Source organism: Apis florea, unplaced genomic scaffold (assembly GCF_048593485.1).
Source record: "Apis florea isolate Af1SG1 unplaced genomic scaffold, ASM4859348v1 contig_1645_pilon, whole genome shotgun sequence".
Classification (NCBI taxonomy): domain Eukaryota; kingdom Metazoa; phylum Arthropoda; class Insecta; order Hymenoptera; family Apidae; genus Apis; species Apis florea.
In genome coordinates this window covers 219,376-239,021 of record NW_028256430.1, presented here as the reverse complement: position 1 = coordinate 239,021, position 19,646 = coordinate 219,376, and the positions used below count along the sequence as shown (strand labels likewise).

General features: G+C 30.0%; 4 protein-coding genes and 1 long non-coding RNA gene across 6 annotated transcripts in view; 3 read left to right on the top strand and 2 right to left on the bottom strand.

Moving 5' to 3' along the window:
• Positions 1–996: 996 nt before the first annotated feature.
• homer (protein) lies at positions 997–4,207 on the bottom strand. 2 transcript variants are annotated; one of them, XM_012492180.3, is made up of 7 exons: positions 3,915–4,207; positions 2,586–2,742; positions 2,376–2,507; positions 2,048–2,299; positions 1,808–1,951; positions 1,429–1,704; positions 997–1,187 (listed from the first exon to the last, which is right to left on the bottom strand). In XM_012492180.3, exons 1-7 carry the CDS (start codon positions 3,938–3,940, stop codon positions 1,002–1,004), a joined length of 1,173 nt encoding a protein of 390 aa, XP_012347634.1. In that variant the 5' UTR covers positions 3,941–4,207; the 3' UTR covers positions 997–1,001. The 2 variants fall into 2 exon arrangements, with proteins under 2 accessions (XP_012347634.1, XP_003697684.1); XM_003697636.4 differs by having other exon boundaries at positions 1,808–2,299.
• A 206-nt stretch (positions 4,208–4,413) lies between these two features.
• LOC100868849 (alpha/beta hydrolase domain-containing protein 17B) lies at positions 4,414–11,029 on the top strand. Its single transcript, XM_003697630.4, has 3 exons — positions 4,414–5,407; positions 6,111–6,243; positions 6,322–11,029. The coding sequence occupies exons 1-3, from the start codon at positions 4,764–4,766 to the stop codon at positions 6,403–6,405; spliced, it is 861 nt and encodes a 286-aa protein (XP_003697678.1). The 5' UTR covers positions 4,414–4,763; the 3' UTR covers positions 6,406–11,029.
• Positions 6,646–11,029, top strand: LOC116415110 (uncharacterized). Its single transcript, XM_086908215.1, has 2 exons — positions 6,646–9,009; positions 9,084–11,029. Exon 1 carries the CDS (start codon positions 6,646–6,648, stop codon positions 7,804–7,806), a length of 1,161 nt encoding a protein of 386 aa, XP_086764341.1. The 3' UTR covers positions 7,807–9,009; positions 9,084–11,029.
• LOC147658764 (uncharacterized) lies at positions 10,548–13,791 on the bottom strand. Its single transcript, XR_015292110.1, has 4 exons — positions 13,620–13,791; positions 13,378–13,509; positions 12,258–12,433; positions 10,548–11,879 (listed from the first exon to the last, which is right to left on the bottom strand). It is a non-coding gene; the product is annotated as an uncharacterized LOC147658764 (long non-coding RNA).
• LOC100870804 (semaphorin-1A-like) overlaps positions 13,039–19,646 on the top strand; it is a 146,912-nt gene continuing 140,304 nt past the window's right edge. Inside the window, exon 1 of the mRNA XM_031919238.2 lies at positions 13,039–13,443. The gene's annotated coding sequence lies outside the window, so the exon portion shown is untranslated. The remainder of the gene's footprint in view (positions 13,444–19,646) is intronic.

Sequence of the window (19,646 nt, the reverse complement as noted above, 5' to 3'; positions counted from 1 at the left end):
GCATATAATGATAACATGATTAACAGTTGTAACAGTTATAGAAATAGCACTAACGATGATACTATAAGCAATAATAACAGCAATTAGTAGTGCAATAATAGCAGTGGAGGTAGTTATAATAGCATTGATAATTTTAATAATAGTTGTAAAAATATCGTAAAAGTTATAGTTTAATAGTGAGTCAAAGATTGACAGAAATCAGTGAAATAATATTAGTTTGGTGACGATGGTATATTATAATTGCAATTGTAATTTATTTTTCAAATATTAAAACAAAATTATGAAAAAATGAATTATTTATGTATACGTAAATTTAATCTTCATAATTAATAAAAATTGATTATAAAAATTTATGTAAAAACAATATAAATTTTAATCAAATAACCTGTAAAAATAATTTCTATGATACAATATGTTATAATCTATATAATATTTAAATAAGATTTATGTTCTGTGCAGAAATATAAATTTAAAAAAAAATTAATAAAATTGATTGTAGTAGTTGATTTATGTAAAAACATAATATAATAAATTTTAATTAAATAATATTTTAATTAAATTTTAATTAAATAACCTCTAAAAATAATTTTAAAATATTTTTATGATACAATATAAAATCTAAGATAAGATTTGTTTCCATCTCTGCAAAAAATAAAAAAAATTATATTTATTTTTTGTATATGTAAATATATATATATAAAATGATGTTAAAAAAAAACATTTTTATATACAATATGAGTATGGCACAAAGAGTTGTAAAGAAAAACATCAAATATTATTATTAACTTAATACAGAATAAATATTTTAAAAAGATGTAATCTATCTTTATTATTTAAAGATAGATATTCTTAGTTTACTTTTTGAGATTTCTGTTTACTATGCATATTTTTTTGGAACCTTTCCCTTTGTATTAATCTACACCGTCCATTTGTATATTTTGCTTATATCATAAATACAAAACTCCCATGAAGAATATTCTTAAACATCACTACATGTAAACTTAAGATTGCAATGTATTTGTAATTTCTCGATGTACAGTTACCAAATCTTGTATGTACCCAGCTAATCTAGCATTTAATGTATCCAAATTTTGTTTTTGGACTTTATTTGCACTTAATGCAAGTTCTAATTGTTCATGGACAACCCTTAACATTTCACGAAGTTCTTGATTTTCTTTCTGTAAGGCCTAAAAAATAAAATTATAGATTATTTGAATGTATAATTAGATATTTCACTTAAAATAGTATTTTTTTAAGTTCTTCTCATTATTAAAAAAAAATTATTGAATTATTATGCTTTTTAAAATCATTTTAAACAGATAATAATTAATACAATAAATCTTATTTATAAAATAATATTTCATATTTCAAAATCATTTGAATAATTATTAATATTTAATAATATTATATCTTATAATATATACATACTACAAAATCTTTATTTTTTGTAGCTATAGTAAGAGCTTTGATTTCTTCATTTTTTGTTCTAAGTTCACTTTCTAATGCTTCAACTCTCAACCTTAATGCTTCACTATTGCCTTCTGCTATTTTTCCAGCTTCTAGATCTGCATATTTGGCCTTGATCCTTGCATTGTCTTCTTTATATAATTGTAGTTGTCTTTTCCATTCATCAACATTAGCTGTAGATTCTTGTAATGCACTTGTTAATCTGGCATTATTTGTTTTTAATGTAGTTAATTCAACCTATCAAATTTTTTATAATGAATTATATTATATATTATATAATTATATATAATAATTAATTTATATAATATGTATATTTATTTTAATATATATTAAACCATACCTCCCATTTTTTAGCATTTGCAGAACTTTGTGCTAATGCAAGTTTCAGCCTATCATTCTCATACTTAAGTTGCATTTCAGCTGATTGTCCCCCTTGTGTTGTAAGTTGTGCTGATTTCCCTTGATGTTGTGGACTTTCTGTACTCTGCTGAGAAACACTCTGTGATCTTGAATGGACTGTATTTTTCAATTCATCATCCACTTTATTTTGACAACTACCAGGTAAGGGACTGCTGCTTACCAAAGACACACTATTTTGTGTGGAAATCACGTTGGCATTTGGATTGGGATTATTTGATGCTGACACATTGGAATTAATCATCGATGAATTTGGTGGATCTATAAGATCTTGTTCTGATGATGGCATACCCGATCGTGATGTAATTGGGCTAACATTTGCACTAGTAGCAGGTGTAACAGATGAACTGTTTGATTGTAATTTAGCACTAGCTAATTTAGTGGCCTCCTTCACTTCTTGAAATTTCTCTATAAACTGCCAAATGAATAATATTATCTTTAATATTGATATATATATAGTTATACATTAAATTAAAGTACATTTCACAAACCTTTCCTAATTCTACTTCAGATGAAAAACCAAGACCATATATAGTATTAGCTCTAACATCTGACCATTGTCCAAATTTCTGTGATGTTTTTGTAAAGGTCATATTTGGAGTAATAGTGCTATTTATTACTGCCTAAAAAAAAAAAAAAAGAATTAGATGATTTTTAAATACATTACAAATTTATTTTTTTATAAGTTGGTTTTTAATTACCTTTGTTCCTTCTACAGAAATTATTCTGTATAAACTCCTTGTTGAGTCATAAAAAAATGAAATAGAGACTGCTGCTGTAGATGCTGATACCCAAGATCTTTTTGTCTTAGGATCAATATGAAACACGTGTGCTTTACACGTGAAAATTGGTTGTTCGCTGCAATTTATTAAAAGCAAGAAACTTAGGTACTTAAATATATTGATTTAACTTATACATGCAGCATCTATTTATATCTTATATTCAAAATAAAAATTATAGGTATTTTAATAATAACGAATATATATCAATATCTTGAAGTTTATTTTTTTTTGTAAAACATATTTTATTACATGTATATTCCACAGAAACATAACAAAATTAAGTACATTAAAAAATGTCAAATATACATATTATTTTACATGCCTTAAAATTAATGGAATGAAAATCTAATAATGTTACAATTTAATATTATAATAATTCGGATTATGTTATATAAATTTGGAAATCTAATAATGTTACAATTTAACATTATAATAATACAGATTATATTGTATAAATTTGGAGGAAATCAAATAAAATAAATATGAATGAGCATCTTTCAGTTATATTTTTTATAAAAAACAATTATATTTTTATTTAGATATTTTAATTTTTCACACATGCAATATATGTACAATTTATATACATTGTTTAAAATAAACAATTTTAATAAATTTATTTCATATGAAAAATAACTACAACAAAAATAATTAATATTTAACAAAGTATTTAATAAAATATAAAATCATTTATAAAATTAATTTAAAAAAAATTTTATATAAAATTTTTCATTTATTATCAAAAAACGATATTTGAATATTTGCTATAATTAATATATAATTATATTAAAAAACAGTAGGATAAATATGTAGTAAATATTTCTACAATTCACAGAATTGATTTTCATAATTTGAATTTAAAAATATATCAAATAATGCACGAGTAAACAACTAGAATAAACACATTTCACGCGGGGTCGATTTATCCCACTTTCGCTATTTTATTTCACGGTTATATATAGATAAAAAAAAGAAAAACATTGTGGTCCAGAGTCTTCTTATGTACGCACCCATCTAAATGCGTAACTGCGATGATGTCGAGAATATGATAGTAAATAGACAAGAAAGGATAGCACTATTCATTAGCTAATACAATGAAACCGACCTATTTTATATCAATTGATGGTATTCGGTAATAAAAAAATTAAGAACAGTTTATCGTATTTATATGCGATATGAAAATCATACTTTGTGTGTACATATATTACACACCCTTAAAAGGCGGTGCAGAATACCACCACGTTCACTTACCCCATTGTTTCTTTGCCCGATGTCATACAAATGTTGTAAATGCTAATTTCACAGTCTCATAGAAAAATCAATTCAATATAAATGCGTAATGACTATTTACGAATAAAAATTTTCAAAATTATTTAACGATTTATAAAAATTTATTCGACAAAAAGTAGAGGTACACCAATTGACAGCCGCCATCGGCCAAAACTGTATAGTGAACGACAACGATCACGCAACAACATGAAACTAGTCGAGTTTCTACCATATACCTGGATTTAATCGATTTTCCACGAAAGGTTGCTATTGCTAACCTCGTAGCTTTCTTTCAAAAAAATCACTAGATGCATTTGAATCGCAAGGCGCATACTTATGTTCCGATAATATGTTTTGCATTGTTATTTGGAATGTTGGTAATATAGTTAACGGTGTTTGAATACGCGACCATTCTTCGTTACATATCGAATCATCTCGTTGCTTTTAAATCTTTCACCAATAGCGAGCAATGAATAGAAGAACAACGTACAAAATAGTGCCATTATCTCTATCCTTATCTTCTGAGTATGTATCTTGTTTTACCTGAATACAATGAAAGTGCGCAACGTTCAGTGGGTGGGGGCATTATATGAGAAAGAGAGAAAACAAGAGGGAGAGAAATTGTTCGTCTTGAAAGCCGTCATGGCTGATTCATCGTGAGTGACTCTTTCAGGAGTACGATAACAAATGACATTGTGATTGAATCATTAAGTGTAAGAAGTACAGTGCATGGAATTATTTTTGAATCAAAGCGATAATCTCGATGTGGAAATTCCACGAAGAAACGTGATAAACGGCGTTTTCGCGTGCGCGTAACTTCCCCGTGGAACGATGAACGGGTTAAGTTTTAGTGAATTGTGTTGCTTGTTTTGCTGTCCGCCTTGCCCGTCCAGAATCGCTGCAAAACTAGCGTTTCTACCTCCTGAACCTACGTATGCGTTTATTGAAGATGAAGGTTCCAAAGTTACAATTTCTTTATCCGAAAGAGCAGAATGGCAATATACAGAAAGGGAGAAAGAATCGGTAGAAGGTTTCTATGCAAGAACGTCACGAGGAAATCGAATAGCCTGTTTATTTGTACGGTGTTCAGCTACTGCACGTTTTACGATTTTATATTCCCATGGAAATGCAGTCGATTTGGGACAGATGTCTAGTTTTTATTTAGGACTTGGATCGAGAATAAATTGTAACATATTTAGTTATGATTATTCGGGTTATGGAGTTTCTGGTGGTAAACCGTCAGAAAAGAATCTTTATGCGGATATAGATGCTGCGTGGCATGCTCTTAGAACACGTTACGGTATTAGCCCGGAAAACATCATTCTATATGGTCAAAGCATCGGGACTGTACCCACAGTCGATCTGGCCGCGCGATATGAGGTTGGCGCAGTTGTTCTGCATTCACCTTTAATGTCGGGAATGCGAGTTGCTTTTCCTAATACCAAAAGAACTTGGTTCTTTGACGCGTTCCCGAGGTAGGTTAAACTTTGAAATACATATATCCCCCTTTATTGTGTTAAATGAAACGCGATCTATAATCCGCTTATCGCATGCTGTGATTCGCACAGCTAACTTTACGCGCATGACACTATCATCCAGTTCAGGTGTACATCCATACACGTGGTACAGATATAAATGTATATATATATACAAACACATACACATAAGTATTTAAAAGAAAATTCTATATTTACAATTTAAACTAAGTTTAACATAAATTAAAAATCTTTATTGATAACGAATATGGAAACTTAAATTATATTTTTTCCATGGTCGAGTGATAGTTTTTCAGAATTAAAATATGGGAAGCAATAAAAGTTTATCTATATATATATACGTCATGGAAACCTATAAATTACATGATCCGTTGACATATAGTTCGCTAATAGGTTTTGCACTTTTACTTATTTTCTTTACTTTCGCTTATTTTCAATGTATCTCTTTTATTTTTATTTAATTAAATTAATTTGAAAATAATAATAATTAATTATTTATTATTTTTACATTTTTTTCTAATATATGTTAACTAAAGATAAAATATAATAAAATAAAATTTGATAATATTGTACTTGGTTTTCTTATTATGTTGTTAATATATTATATATTTTATATTCATATAAAATTTCATGATGATACATACAAAATATAATGAATCATTGAAATTTTCTTTTTTTACAGTATAGATAAAGTACCAAAAGTGACATCTCCTGTTTTGGTAATTCATGGAACTGAAGATGATGTAATAAATTTCAATCATGGTTTAGCAATTTATGAGAGATGTCCAAGAGCAGTAGAACCATTATGGGTTGAGGTATATAAGATTTTTCTTTTTTTTTTTAAGTACTAAAGAAAAAAATTATATAAATATAAATATTTATATTTTCATCAGGGTGCTGGTCATAATGATGTAGAATTATATGATCAATATTTAGAGCGATTGAAGCAATTTGTAAGTGTAGAACTGATAAACTGACGGCGACTAAGCCTCTCCCAGAATCAGGGGGGGCAGGGAGGAGGACATACACATGTGAGCAGTCAAGGACACACCACTTCTAATAATTCAAACACTACCAGTTCTATTTCAACAAGCTCACAGACTGAAAAGCTTGTCTAGCAATCGCCTTCCACAGGGGAGAAGGCACCTGTCCTCCCCTGTGATGAAGAATCATCTTTCGTTTCTATAGATGATGGATTCTTTTTTCGTGATCAACAGATGGATATTAATCAGAAAATTCATCATAAAAATTCTTTAAAGGAAACATGTTCTGAGGATGATGACTCAAGTTTAGATAGTAATTCAAAAAAAGCTATTCAACAAGATGAAAAAAATATGAAAGAAGAAGAATTGATAACAAATATTCAAGATAAGAAACATAATAAAACAATATTGGAAGGTACTTCTATTCGCCATAACTTTCGATTAAATCATATTAGTCAAGTTGCAAAAAAACATATTTCTTTGCCAAAAAATATAAAAAATCCATTTACTAAAAGTCAAAAGAATATTGTCCATAGGACTTTAAAAAATTCATTTGGTCAAGGTCATAAGAAAGCTGATATACAAATATCTCATACAACTTTAGTTGACATACAGGTTGAAGACTGCCGACAATATACTATTGAAGAAAAGTCATTGTCATCATATTCCAATATATCTAATGATAATAATAAAAGTATTTCAGATTGTAAAAATAGTCAAAGTCAGTTCAAATCAGAGAAAAAATCTCCTATAAATCAGTTCAAATATAGCAGTATAGAATCTGTGTTGGATTCAGAATGTACTAAAAATAATAAGAAATATTGCAGTAATAAAATTCTAAATAAAGATACAACTGTAAAAGATAAGAAGCCTGAAGAACATGATACACAGGTCCATCATGAAAAATCAGTAGAATCTACAAAAAAGTTTTCATGGGGTAATAAGAGCAGTAAATTTGCAAGTAAGAGTTTTGAAAAAACATGTAAAGATAAAGGAAAAAATGATTCTATAGAGAAAAAATTGAAAGCTAAAAAAATTCTTTGCAGTCCTTTAAGAAAATTTGGTCGATCATCTTTGACAATCGAACCGGATAAAATTATGATAAATTTACCAAAGTGTTCTCCTTGCGCTTGTAGATTGGCTGCAAGTTCAAAAATTTTATCCAATGATTCCAGTTTACTGTCCCGATTTACTATAAATCGTGAAAGTCCTCATCATGCTGTACGTTCGAAGAGTCCGTCGCATATAGACGTACAAACGGATATTAGTTCGAAGTCTTCAGAAAGGACATCAATGCAGACTAATTTATTTTCAAATATACAACAATTTAAAAAATCACGATATACGCCTCGAAGCAGAAGCGTCGGTGAGTTGTGCAACATTGTCAACAAGTGAAGCAGTCTTGAGTTATTCATCTATTAGAATGAAACTATTGTTTCTGGACAAAACTGGACTTCCAACATCGTCAGTTGAATGCTCAGGAAATGTTTATTCAAAAATTAAAGAGAAAACTATATATAGAACACTCTGATAAAATTTAACAAAGCAACTTTAGAGGCAAAGTGTTAACTAAATAACATGAATCCCACAAGTTGTCGCTCCATTATTCTTCCATATAACTTTAAAGAAATCATAGATTTATACGCACGACACTTATTCGGGCTGTAACAGTGCTAGTGAGACTGTGCACATAAATACACATGTAATACATACATAAAATTTATTATATTTCTAGAGATATGAAATAATATATCTGTGCATATTAAATATTCTTATTACACATGCGCACACAACTGGTGCATGCGTGTGTATGTTGTAAGCCGTTTTTACAGTGTATGCTGTGGAACGTTGTTACGACAAATATGTCGAGTATTATTATTATTATTTTTATTATCTTCCTTAAAATTAGGGAGTCGAATTGCTTACATTGAAATACTTTCTGCTACCACGAATGGTACTATACTTGCCTGTAGCAAGTGTGTGGTATGAAAATTCTTCGCTGAACCTATATTTCTTAATTTAAAAATTTCAATATAATTTTATATTATCATTGGTTAATTAAGAATTTGTTATCATCATTCATTATGCATTTAAATTTATTTTTCTAAAATTTTTCTAAAAAAGAATAAGCTACAATTAATAGATTCATTAATGAATATAAGATATATACTTTGCATTGAGTGTTTTTTTTATGACACAATTTTATAAATTAGGTTCAGCGGTGAAACAAATGTAATGTGAAATCGCATGTTTTTATAAATAAATCGCTGTCACTGTGACCAGTGTATATGATAGCTGTATCGATAACGAAAACATTTGTTTTTATATTGACCCACAGCAAAGGCCTGTGCAGTGAGCAATGGAAATCTTCCAAGATAGCAAAGAATTTAGAATAGAGATTAAAAGTTAATGGATAGCGTTAAGAAATCGTGTAAGTGTGAGACGTCATAAAAGACGCTACGTTTTATTGACAATGAATGAGATGATGAAATAAAAACAATAAGAATGCAACTAGATAGGGACAATATTACTGCCAAACTTGATTATGAATTAGTTTATTTCTAAAGAGATGAATCGTTTGGAGGATCTTGTCTATAGGTATGTTTCTTGTTAGTATTTTTATATCTCGATAATGTAAATACAGTACAATTAAATAATTTTTTCTTCATTAGTGTATGTATAATGTATGCGACAACGTGACTGTACGGAGCCAATGGAATGAATCGGCGCTAGTACATGTATGTATTTCTGTAGAAATTTTTTTTTAATTTTGAGTTTTCTTGAAAATTTCTACCCGTCCCTGTTATTTTTTAAATAATAAATTACTACGAATGTTTTCAAATTATGAGTATAAATTGAAATTAAATGTATATGTAATTGTAATGGTATGAATGAATGGAAAGTGAATATAAAATTGTTAAAATTTAATTAAAACAAAAAAAAAGTCTAATGAATTACTATTGCAAAATAATTAAGAATAATGTATAATTTTCGTTACTTTATCTATAAGTTTGATATTCTTAATTGTTATTATCTATGTTGTTATCTTCAAATATTAATTTTGTTACTTATTTTGCATTGTTATTTTATTAACTATTATCTAATTATCAATCTTTATATTCACTTTCCTTTAATATTAATCTCTTAGAATACATTATGATGCATTATAGTATCGAGATAGAAAGTCCGATACTACTCTTCCATTGGCTTTCACGTAGCCGCTATTAAATTGATCTGTATCGATCGCAATTCTAATATCTATTTCGTAACTTGTGAAAAAAAAATTTATACTGTTGTTTGACAAATATCCAGTTTTATAGACGGTGAATATTTCAGAGAGCGAATTTTATAGTAAACTTAGTAAAAACAACATATACATATATAGAATAACAAAATGATCGGTGCTCGACGAAAAATAGATTTGGTCGTATATAAAACTGGATAAAAAATAACTTTTGTACAGGATATTTCGAACGCATACGTGTCCCCTCTTTCTTCTACTTTCATTCTCGTTTTCCATCGTGTTTTTCTCTCTTTCTCTCTTTCTCTCGCTCATTTCTTTTACTATTTTTTTATTATCCTACTCTGTCTCTCAATACGCGTCAAGCAATCGACCGGTTTTGAACAGCACTTTCGTCTTTCATAATTGCATCGTGCTGGTAGAATGGTACTCAATGGTCTTTTTTTTTTTTCTTTGGGTATCACGCGAATCACGGTGCGGTATTCATAACTGTACATATTAGCGTGTAAGTGAAATATTAGAAATAATATACTCGATGTTCTGTTCGGTCGTATCTAATGTACTTACGGGAGAAGATAGGTTAAAGAGATGGGAGGGAGGAGATAACAATGATAGAGATTACAAGATCCCTTGAATCGATCGTTAGTCATATGTCATATGTATCACAAAATGTAGTCACAAAGTGAATTAGTTGATTAGTTGTTTGATAAATAAATAACACGTAGCTCATTACAAAATTAATTGTAACACAGGAAAGAGAAGAAAGAGAAGAAAGATGAGTATCGTTTATCTCGGAGTAATGAAATTATTGTTTTATTTAGCGCATAAAGATATAATACCAGCCGAAATAACATTATTTCTTATGAGATTGTGTAGAATGCATAGTCTGAAACACATTGCTGGGCACCCGATTAGGGTTGTTTTAAGATTTTATACTTCGATCGCACTTGACTTGAGCGTACTGCATTGCAAAATACTTTATTAATCTTTGCGAAGTCTAAAATAATATATAATTATTATGTATGTAAATCATATTCACAAGCTCGCATTATTCAATACAACTTGTTTTAACTTGTTTGTTGTTCCTTTATCGAATAAATCATTTCCCACAGGAATCATTCTTATCCTTTTGTTTGAGCGATTGGTCGTCATATACATTACATTCGTTAAAATGATAGAATTGTATTTAAATAATGCAGCCGCTCATTGTCATACTTTTCTAAAAATCGAAATTGTATATGTACTCGTAATCTCATTTCCTTTTTTTAAAAGCATTTTTCTCTTTTAGTTAGTATTGATCATTGCAAATTGGTATCTGTAATTAATGCTATTGAAGTAACAATGTTAATAAAATCCTATAGAAATGACAGTAAAAAATTTCTGCGTGTTTTGTCCATTAATAATAATATAAGATCCAATTGCACGTCCTTTATCAAATTAAAAATTTTTCCTAAATGTACTGAAATATATACAATACAAGTTCCTTGAAAATATGAAATAAAAATTTTTCTTTAATATATAATAAAGAAATATATAATACAAATTATCAAAGATTGAACATTTCTTTTTAAATTATTTTTTTTTGTTTAGACATTTAGTGCATTATTTATAAATTAAGTTAAGAATATTAATTATATGTATTTGAAAATTCTTTTTTTCTTTCTTAGTATCCATCAAGTTTTTTTTTATTGGATTGAAGAAGCAGACTGTTCCTGAGCATGGTTTTAAATTTCACAAAGGGTAAAACGCTGTTGCAATTAGTTTAGATAGTTGTTAGGCAATCGCATAATTCCGGTTATATTCTCAAATAACGATAATACGGTGCAACGTTTGCATTGATCGTCGGCATTTTGTCCTGAAGGTCAATGCGTTTCTATGACGAGGGAGAAGGAAATGCTCGAGAACCATGAGCTGGTTCGCTGGACTTGGCTCAGCACCTTCGCAGCTCACCTGCGCTGAAACCTGATGCTGACGATAAAAATGAGAACAGGTTACGCGGCAGCTTGAGCTCCAATGGCTGCACTATACCTTCAAGCAGCCTACAAAACTGCTTCAAAGAAGAGGCAAAATTTTCTGCTACCGTCACGAGAATTAAAATCTATTCGTGATTGTCATCGCCAATGATTTCTTCCATGTGGTTCTGGGTTTCATTTCGTATGTAATCTACGCGAAATTACAATGTAGGTAGATGCTTGTGTAAGTCGTTGTATAACTTTTTTCATTATTTCTAAAAAAAATTTTATATTTCAGAAATAATATTTTTATAAAATATATATTTTATGTTCATATTAATAATTTGAAAAAAAAAAGAAAGAAATTTCAGATAATAATATGTAAAATGCTAAATAATATTCTTTTATAATTGATATTTTTTTAGATTTCAGATTTATTATTTATTTTGTTGCTTATAAAAATTATTATAAAGAAAAGATTTTTATATTTATCTAAAATAAAAGGAACTTTAGAGTTTTATTTTTTTATAATATTTTTTTATGATATATCGATCTTATCTTATCGAATCTTATACTTATTATTGTTCGAGATTTGAAAATTATTAAAAATAATTTATTTGTGATATTATTTCTATGAATATAGAACGATATACTTTTTTATATTACGATAGATTGCTTTATTAACAACTTGATTTTGCCACGCCCACGGTGTATAGCGTCACGCAGTCTGCTGAACAATTGTACTTATTCCATATCACACGCTGTCGTAGTGTCCATTAGATCGTTTACGCGTCGCATGCATGGCATGTAGGCGTCCAACTTTCTGCCGCTATTTTAAGAAAAAGAGAACATATTACAATCAAAAGCATTAAAATTATGTATCATATATTAAAGATAATTTCTTTCTTGATATATACAAAGTTAATAATAATTGTTGTATAATATTAAAAACATATAAATAGATAAATATGTATATCACTGTTCATTCACATAAAAACACTTTTTATAATCAAAAATTTGATTGAGATTAAGTGATTGTTATAAAAATAATTATCTTTATAGAGACTAATGATTATTACATAGTGAATTGTGTGCTTGAGGATTATATGAAAAGAAAAATTTTTCATGTAATCTTAATTTTTTTCGCGAATTTAACGCTATGTTCGTTTCAAATGAATCGTTTAATGAAAATAAATCACGGTTAAACATTTGCACGTATGAATATATATGTATCTATGTATTCGTAACAAGTATCAAGGGTCTTTGATCGAGACATAGCGTAGTATGTATTGCGTGCAGTATAAGTATCGAAGAATCGTCGAAGGTTGAAGGGACCAAAGAATGGTCAGAAAAGACAGTAGAGTGGGGAGTATGGTTGACGGTGGTGGGGGGTCACGGGGTAAGAAGTGGGGTAGAGCGGGACTATGAGTCGGTAGTGGCGGCAGTTGCGTCTCGAACAGCGCGCGTGTTGTTTCGTTCCGTCCTATACGTGTTATCCTCTCGTGATAGCTATCGAAGCTTTTACGTGCCGACAAAATTTGTTTCTTTTTTTTCATTTTGTGTCGCGACTCGCGCCCACGCGGTATCACAAGGGAAACCGTAGTTACGTGGGACGTTCTATAAAGCGGGACAGTGAATTCGGTGGTGTTTTTCAGTGTTACTTTTCTGTGTTTAACGTTCGTTTATGTTAGAAGACGTAGATGTTAGTTCTCGCGTAGGTTTTACCACGAAGATTTTTTGCTAAACACCCATTGGGATTTTTTTGTGACTTACTTCTTCACGTCGAGGGTTGTTGACACTGGGCGAGTACGCATCGCACCGATCCAGACTATATTTCTGGTGAGTTTGTAAAACTATATTTCTTTATTTCCGGTTATTTTAGGCGGCGTTTGTGTTATTTTTTCCCTATAATATCATTGAATCGTTAATATATGAATAATTCGTTAATGCGAAGTTGACCGGTGATAGAAGATCTTGTTAGGGTCTTCTATCACTTTGTTAGGGTCTTCTATCACCTTGTTAGGGTCTTCTATCACCTTGTTAGGGTCTTCTATCACAGTTCGAAGCACTTATGTTTAGTCGCTTAGATCGAAAAATATCGTGAATACGAACCGTTGTCCGGTGCAATTAAGAATGCTAGTAGCGTGCAAAAGTTGCATGGCGTTTGGCACGAAGTGCAATAACGGTTGGTTTATTCTCGTACAACTGCTGTATCCTTTGTCATAAATAGTAAATACACGTGTGCCGCGACGACGCCAACATGCCGTGATGTGTCGACTCTAGCGTACGTTATGCGTTAGAAAATTTACGCGCTCCGATTGGCGTTTTTCTTCCACTGTTTTTTCTTCTCTATCATTTCATGTATATTATTTCGAAATACGAAATGAACAGCATCTTTATATATATATATATTATATATATATATATATATATATATATTAGAATATAAAAATTTTTAATATTTAATCTCTCAATATTTCGCAGTATGCTTACGACAAAGTTCGCGTAAACAGTATGATATCATCATTCAAAGCTGTTGTTTCGTTTTTCTTTCGTTCTTCTATTATTTCTTAGAATTTGTGCCTAGTGTTATCAGAAACGTAAACAAACAGGTTGAAATTTTTGAGAATCGAAGAAATGAAATTCTACTCTATTTACGGTATTGTATAAATAAATAAATTAATGAAATATCTTTTTCTATTATAATTTTATATATTTTTACATTCGTTTCGTTTCTTTTCACGCTCCATTATTAAGCGTCGTAATAGCATAATATTTTCGAAATTTATTACTATCGCGCGTGTAACGTTAATGCTAGATGGCGCGAGTATTTAACGAGGTAAATTCTTTTCAAATATTTTCACCGTGACATATTGGCAGAGAAAAATGAAAAATAAAGCATACGGCTTGAGCGTACGTTTAGCTGTGCGACGGAAGTTTAGAAAGTCGTAGCCAATCGTATATATATGCTGACCGGCTACCCGGCCATTCTGTACGCTCAGAACCGGTTTCGAGCTTTTCGCCTGAGGGGCCCCACGACTTGAACGTAACGACGCGTGGTGGTCGACCACGATAAGCTTGTAGTCATATTGGGCCTGTATAAGACTAAAGGAAAATGTTCCAAATATAACTATCAAGTTTTATTATTTTTTTTTTATATATATATATATATATATATATATATGACGCTTTTTTTTTTAAAATTCTTTAACGTATGCATTTGAAAATTATAAATAATTAGGGATACGATGTATGTAAGTTAAATCAAAATATTCGAAATATTTTTATAAATATAACAATTCGATTGCAGATATTGTAGTTTCTATAGATTATAGTAAATTTCTAAAATATTTTCGATAGTAGTGAATTCATGTTATAGATAGATATGTCGATGTATGTGTCTATAGCGTTTAGAAGCGACATCTGTGATTTACAGGCTAACCCTTGCTGCTCACAAACATAAGTTACATTTAAATCTAAATAAATGTCATATAATGAGATTTGTGATGAGATTTATAGTAGTGTTTCGATTTGTAAATTGAATTCTTGCATTCATTTATAATACTTGTAATTTTAGGTTAGGTTTTGAAGTTAATAATATTCTACAATAATTGAAATATATTTGTAGCAAAGCGTTTAATCTGAAATTTGGATGCGATATTATTTTACATTTTTATAAGAATTAATAACATTCAAATTCATTTTTTTTTTAAATTATATGTTATATTTTTTGTCGTAGAAAATGAGCGATATGATTTATATTTTAGTTTATTCAGAAATATTATTATCAAATTAATATTAATATTAAATTTACAAATTCACTTTGGAATATATTGCTATAGTTTTTTTTACGATTTTATATTACACTATTCCCATGCTATATTATCTTCATCGGTAAATACTTGGTAATAAAGCTCGATTTTCATTCAATATCTTTTATTGTAATGCGATGAAAGTCCAGTGGCCTTTATAATTGCTTGCAGCAAGTGTAAATCGATCGCTACTATGACGCCTATTACTTAGAACAGTGTCTATTGTTCATAATAATTATTTTTTTGTTTTATAATGATTCAAATGATCCGAAGGTCGATGTACGCTTTTTGCTTCAGTTAGATATTTATTGAGATTTAACGAGATCTGTTTAGTGCGTTTGATGAATATTTTTAACTTTGATTCAAGTTTTTTTTTTGTTTTTTAATATCTGTTCTTTTTTTCGTTAAAAATTAAACATTAATATAAATTTTATTTTAAAAAATAAGGTTAGCATGTGATATAGCAAATTGAAGATTAGAGTTAATAAACGAATTTAAAATCTTTAATTAAATTTCTTATATAAATATATTAAGCATATATTTGAAAATTAATAGTAGAAACGAAGCTTTGTACAAATAAGTAATTTATCTTTTTAAACTTATTCACACAAAACAGCCCACAATTTTGAATTAATTTAAAATGAACAGTTATTCCAATGTGTATATTTTGATAGCTACTATTTTATCATTACACGCATACATCCACAAGTATGTTTTACTCCTAGACAAAATTCTTTTTCCATTCAGTTGCATTTACTGTTTCTTGACTACTACCGTAAGAAAAGAACATGTCAGTGGATGCAAACACGAGACATGCATTGGGATGAGTAAAGTATGTCATGTTTGTTAAAGAAATATGTACAGTAACCTTTTGCGTGATCCATGAACTTTCATCAAACATTTACAAACCTCTTCGACGGGAGAAAGTTTAAAAAAAAAAAAAAAAAAAAGACGTATTTATGGAAATATATACATTTCTTTGGACCCCTAGCGAAAAGAGAAAGTAATGATATATTGTCTAAGAAATCTCTTACACAGATGTGTGTATATAAATCTACTCGAGGTTGAAATATGGAGTTCCATGTCGTCTTCTACATTGAACATTTTTTAATGCACGTTGTTCCATCGCGAATTATGTCAATTATAAAACGTGTATATCGCGATCCACATCCCATCTCGCGTTATAAATATTTATAAAGCAAAGAAATTTGTTGAAGCGATAACAGTTTTACAGTTGATAAAATCTCGTAACGAGTCATCGAATTGTTTTATCTGCATAAAAAAAAAAATGATAGACGCGTTACAAAAATACAAGAGGGTGTGTATCGTTTGTAATTTATGGTCACGATTTTCGATCAGAGAAAGAATTTCCTCTGTTTTTTTTTAACCGAACACGGGGAGATAAAAAGAATCAAGGTTTCTTTATCTCGTCCAATACGAAAAATTCATCTTTTTGCCATTCGTATCCGTGCATAATGTATATGACCGATTATTCAGAATCTCAGTGTGCTCGACAATCTTAATCGCGCTGCGCAAAGTTGGCATTATTCCATTCTGGTCATTTGTCACGAGCAAGAGTTGATACCGGTAGTGCGAATAGACGATTCATGTAAATCCGCGAACCAAGCGGTTTTCATATTATTCTAATTGGCAAACTTCTCTCTTCTTTCTCTCTCTCTCTCTCTCTCCTTCCCTTTGACTTCTGCTTAGAATTTATGAACACCCTTCTTGCACCGTGGTGCATACGTATAAATCCTGTCGTGTAACGATGATTTATCGCGTGGAATCTTCTTATGCTTTCATTTATTAAACTCGTTCCGTTAAAATAGCGGAGTTAACGGTACTTCGTCGATTACCAGTTTTCTGAATATCCAGAAAATCCTTCGATTTACTCTCCACTTGACATATGGTGGAATCTCGTTTATTCACGTTATCTTTGACGCGCGAACAAGTTAATGCTTGGGTTAAACATATGGCCAACTTATAAGAACCGAACTAATTAACTTCTCTCTCTGCAAGATTCTTAATTTTAGGAGGAAACATATGATTAGTTGATTAGTGATTGGTTTAAGTTTTTCAAATGATTAGTTTCAATGAAGTTTATGATTAGTTTGGATTTCGCGTAACATTTCCTTTCCTTCACGGTTTGAATTTGATAGATTAGATAAGATTTGTTAAATCTTTTTTTCTTGCTAATCCTTATCGTCAATCATATCAAGGAAAAGGAAATTTATCTCACAAGTTCAATTATTGTCCTGATTGAAATTAAATTTGGCCATTCGTAGATAATATCAAACTAATCCATATTAATTTGATATTTCAAAAGGAAAGATTAATCAATAATACACGACTCGAACAATTTTTCTCGACGAAACCCCTTTAATTTGCTAGATTACGCTAGCTTGTTTGGCGACGACCATGTCGCTTATTCAGCTTTTAAAGGCGGTCGACGTTGCTCTTCTCCGGTCATTAATGTCATCGGGAACAGCTGATATTCGCAACACGGATAGACTGTTCATGCTAAAGCCGAGAATCGTGTAGGCAGGCTCGCGGAAGAGAAAGTGGCAGTTCTACGTTCATATATAACGACGACGTCGAAGCACGCGGACACTTGCCAACGACGCCGGTGTCGACGTTTGCCCTGCTCTTTTCCCGTTCTCAATTTCGCACTGTCTAGACAAAACATTCCTCCTTCTTTTTCTTCTTCCCCTTCTAGTTCGTGTTCCTCGACGAACAGAGCCGATGCAAAGAGACGAGTCGAATATTTCGGAATCGTGCCAAATGCTGGATATTTATACGAGAATTGTTGCGTCGGATCGAAATACGAGGGTTAATACGATATCCTCGAATCTTGAGCGGATGAAAGTGATACCGTAACGAGATTTTCGCGACTTACACGCCTTTCCCCCATTTTCTTCCACTCCACCCTTTCTTTGTTCGCGTGTACTCAGCTAATTTGAAATTTTGAATGAAAATTCCGATCCTCTCGGTGTTCTCGTTTCGTGAGTTACGAGTCGAAGGGATGAGATCGTTAGGATTTATCGTGAGTTTCGTTGCAAAAGTGATTTCTTGCATGTTATTTCTCTTTCCTTTATAAGAATAAGGAGGCTGTGTACGGAATTGTTATGTTCTCTAATTGTTTTTCTCGTGTATCTTATAGATTTTTGAATAAATATAAATATTCTTTTCCGCGCTATAGTATTTTTTCGTGGTTTATTCGTTTCTTACAGTTTTGATTACAGTACTCGCGATATGCGATTCTTTTTCTTTTTATTTGTTACGCTATGCTGGTAGAAAAAGTCATTATTATGGAGATTTCATCTTTGAAATTGGAGAGAATAATAATTTGCCAACAATAAGAAATAAGTTTGTTTCGTTATTTTCTTTCCCTCTTTGTTCCCGATAAACGCAGTTCTTCTTTCTTTCGAATTAAAAGGAAAAAGAGAGATTACATGGCTAGTGTAAAGATCATTATTTTCATAAATTATTCATTAGTATTCGATTAATTATCGAACACGAGATATTTTTTCTTACTTTGTGTTTCATTATTCCATCCATTGATATTTTCATCTCGTTTATTATAGAAATGTGCAATTGTATATTATTTTCACAAATAATAATAAAATAATGAATCGATATTTCTTCCTTCCTTTTATCTCGTTCCATATCTTGCGAGTATTCCATAATAATTTCTCATAGTTCCATTATATATATATATTTTTTTTTTCCCCATTTTCTTTTCTTGCATGTTTTTAGCTAATCTCACTGGATCAATTTGTTATACGAAACTTTATCGCGCTATTTATCTCGGCTAGCAATTTTATTGGATAGGAAGATTTTTAAGTAAACGAGAAACGTAGGAATTTTAGAAGATAGAAATTTTTTAATGTTTTTGTTAATTCTTGTTTTAATATTGGTATTGTTTGGCATTAACTTTTTTTTTGCTTTGATTTCGTTATTATCGATCGAGAGCGTGATCATTGAGAACATTTTTGATCTTTAATTATTAAACTTTAACAGAGAATTCAGAATATTTTTTCTTAGTAATATTGAATATATTCCATTTTCTTCTTTCTTTAAAATATTATAAAACTTTCAAAGATATATCCGAATCACTTACTATTAAATTTTTTTCTGAAAGCCAAATGAAAAAATACAATTTCAAACTACATACGTTTATATAATTTCCATAAATTTTATAAAATTTGCCAACAATTTTATCGAAATCAG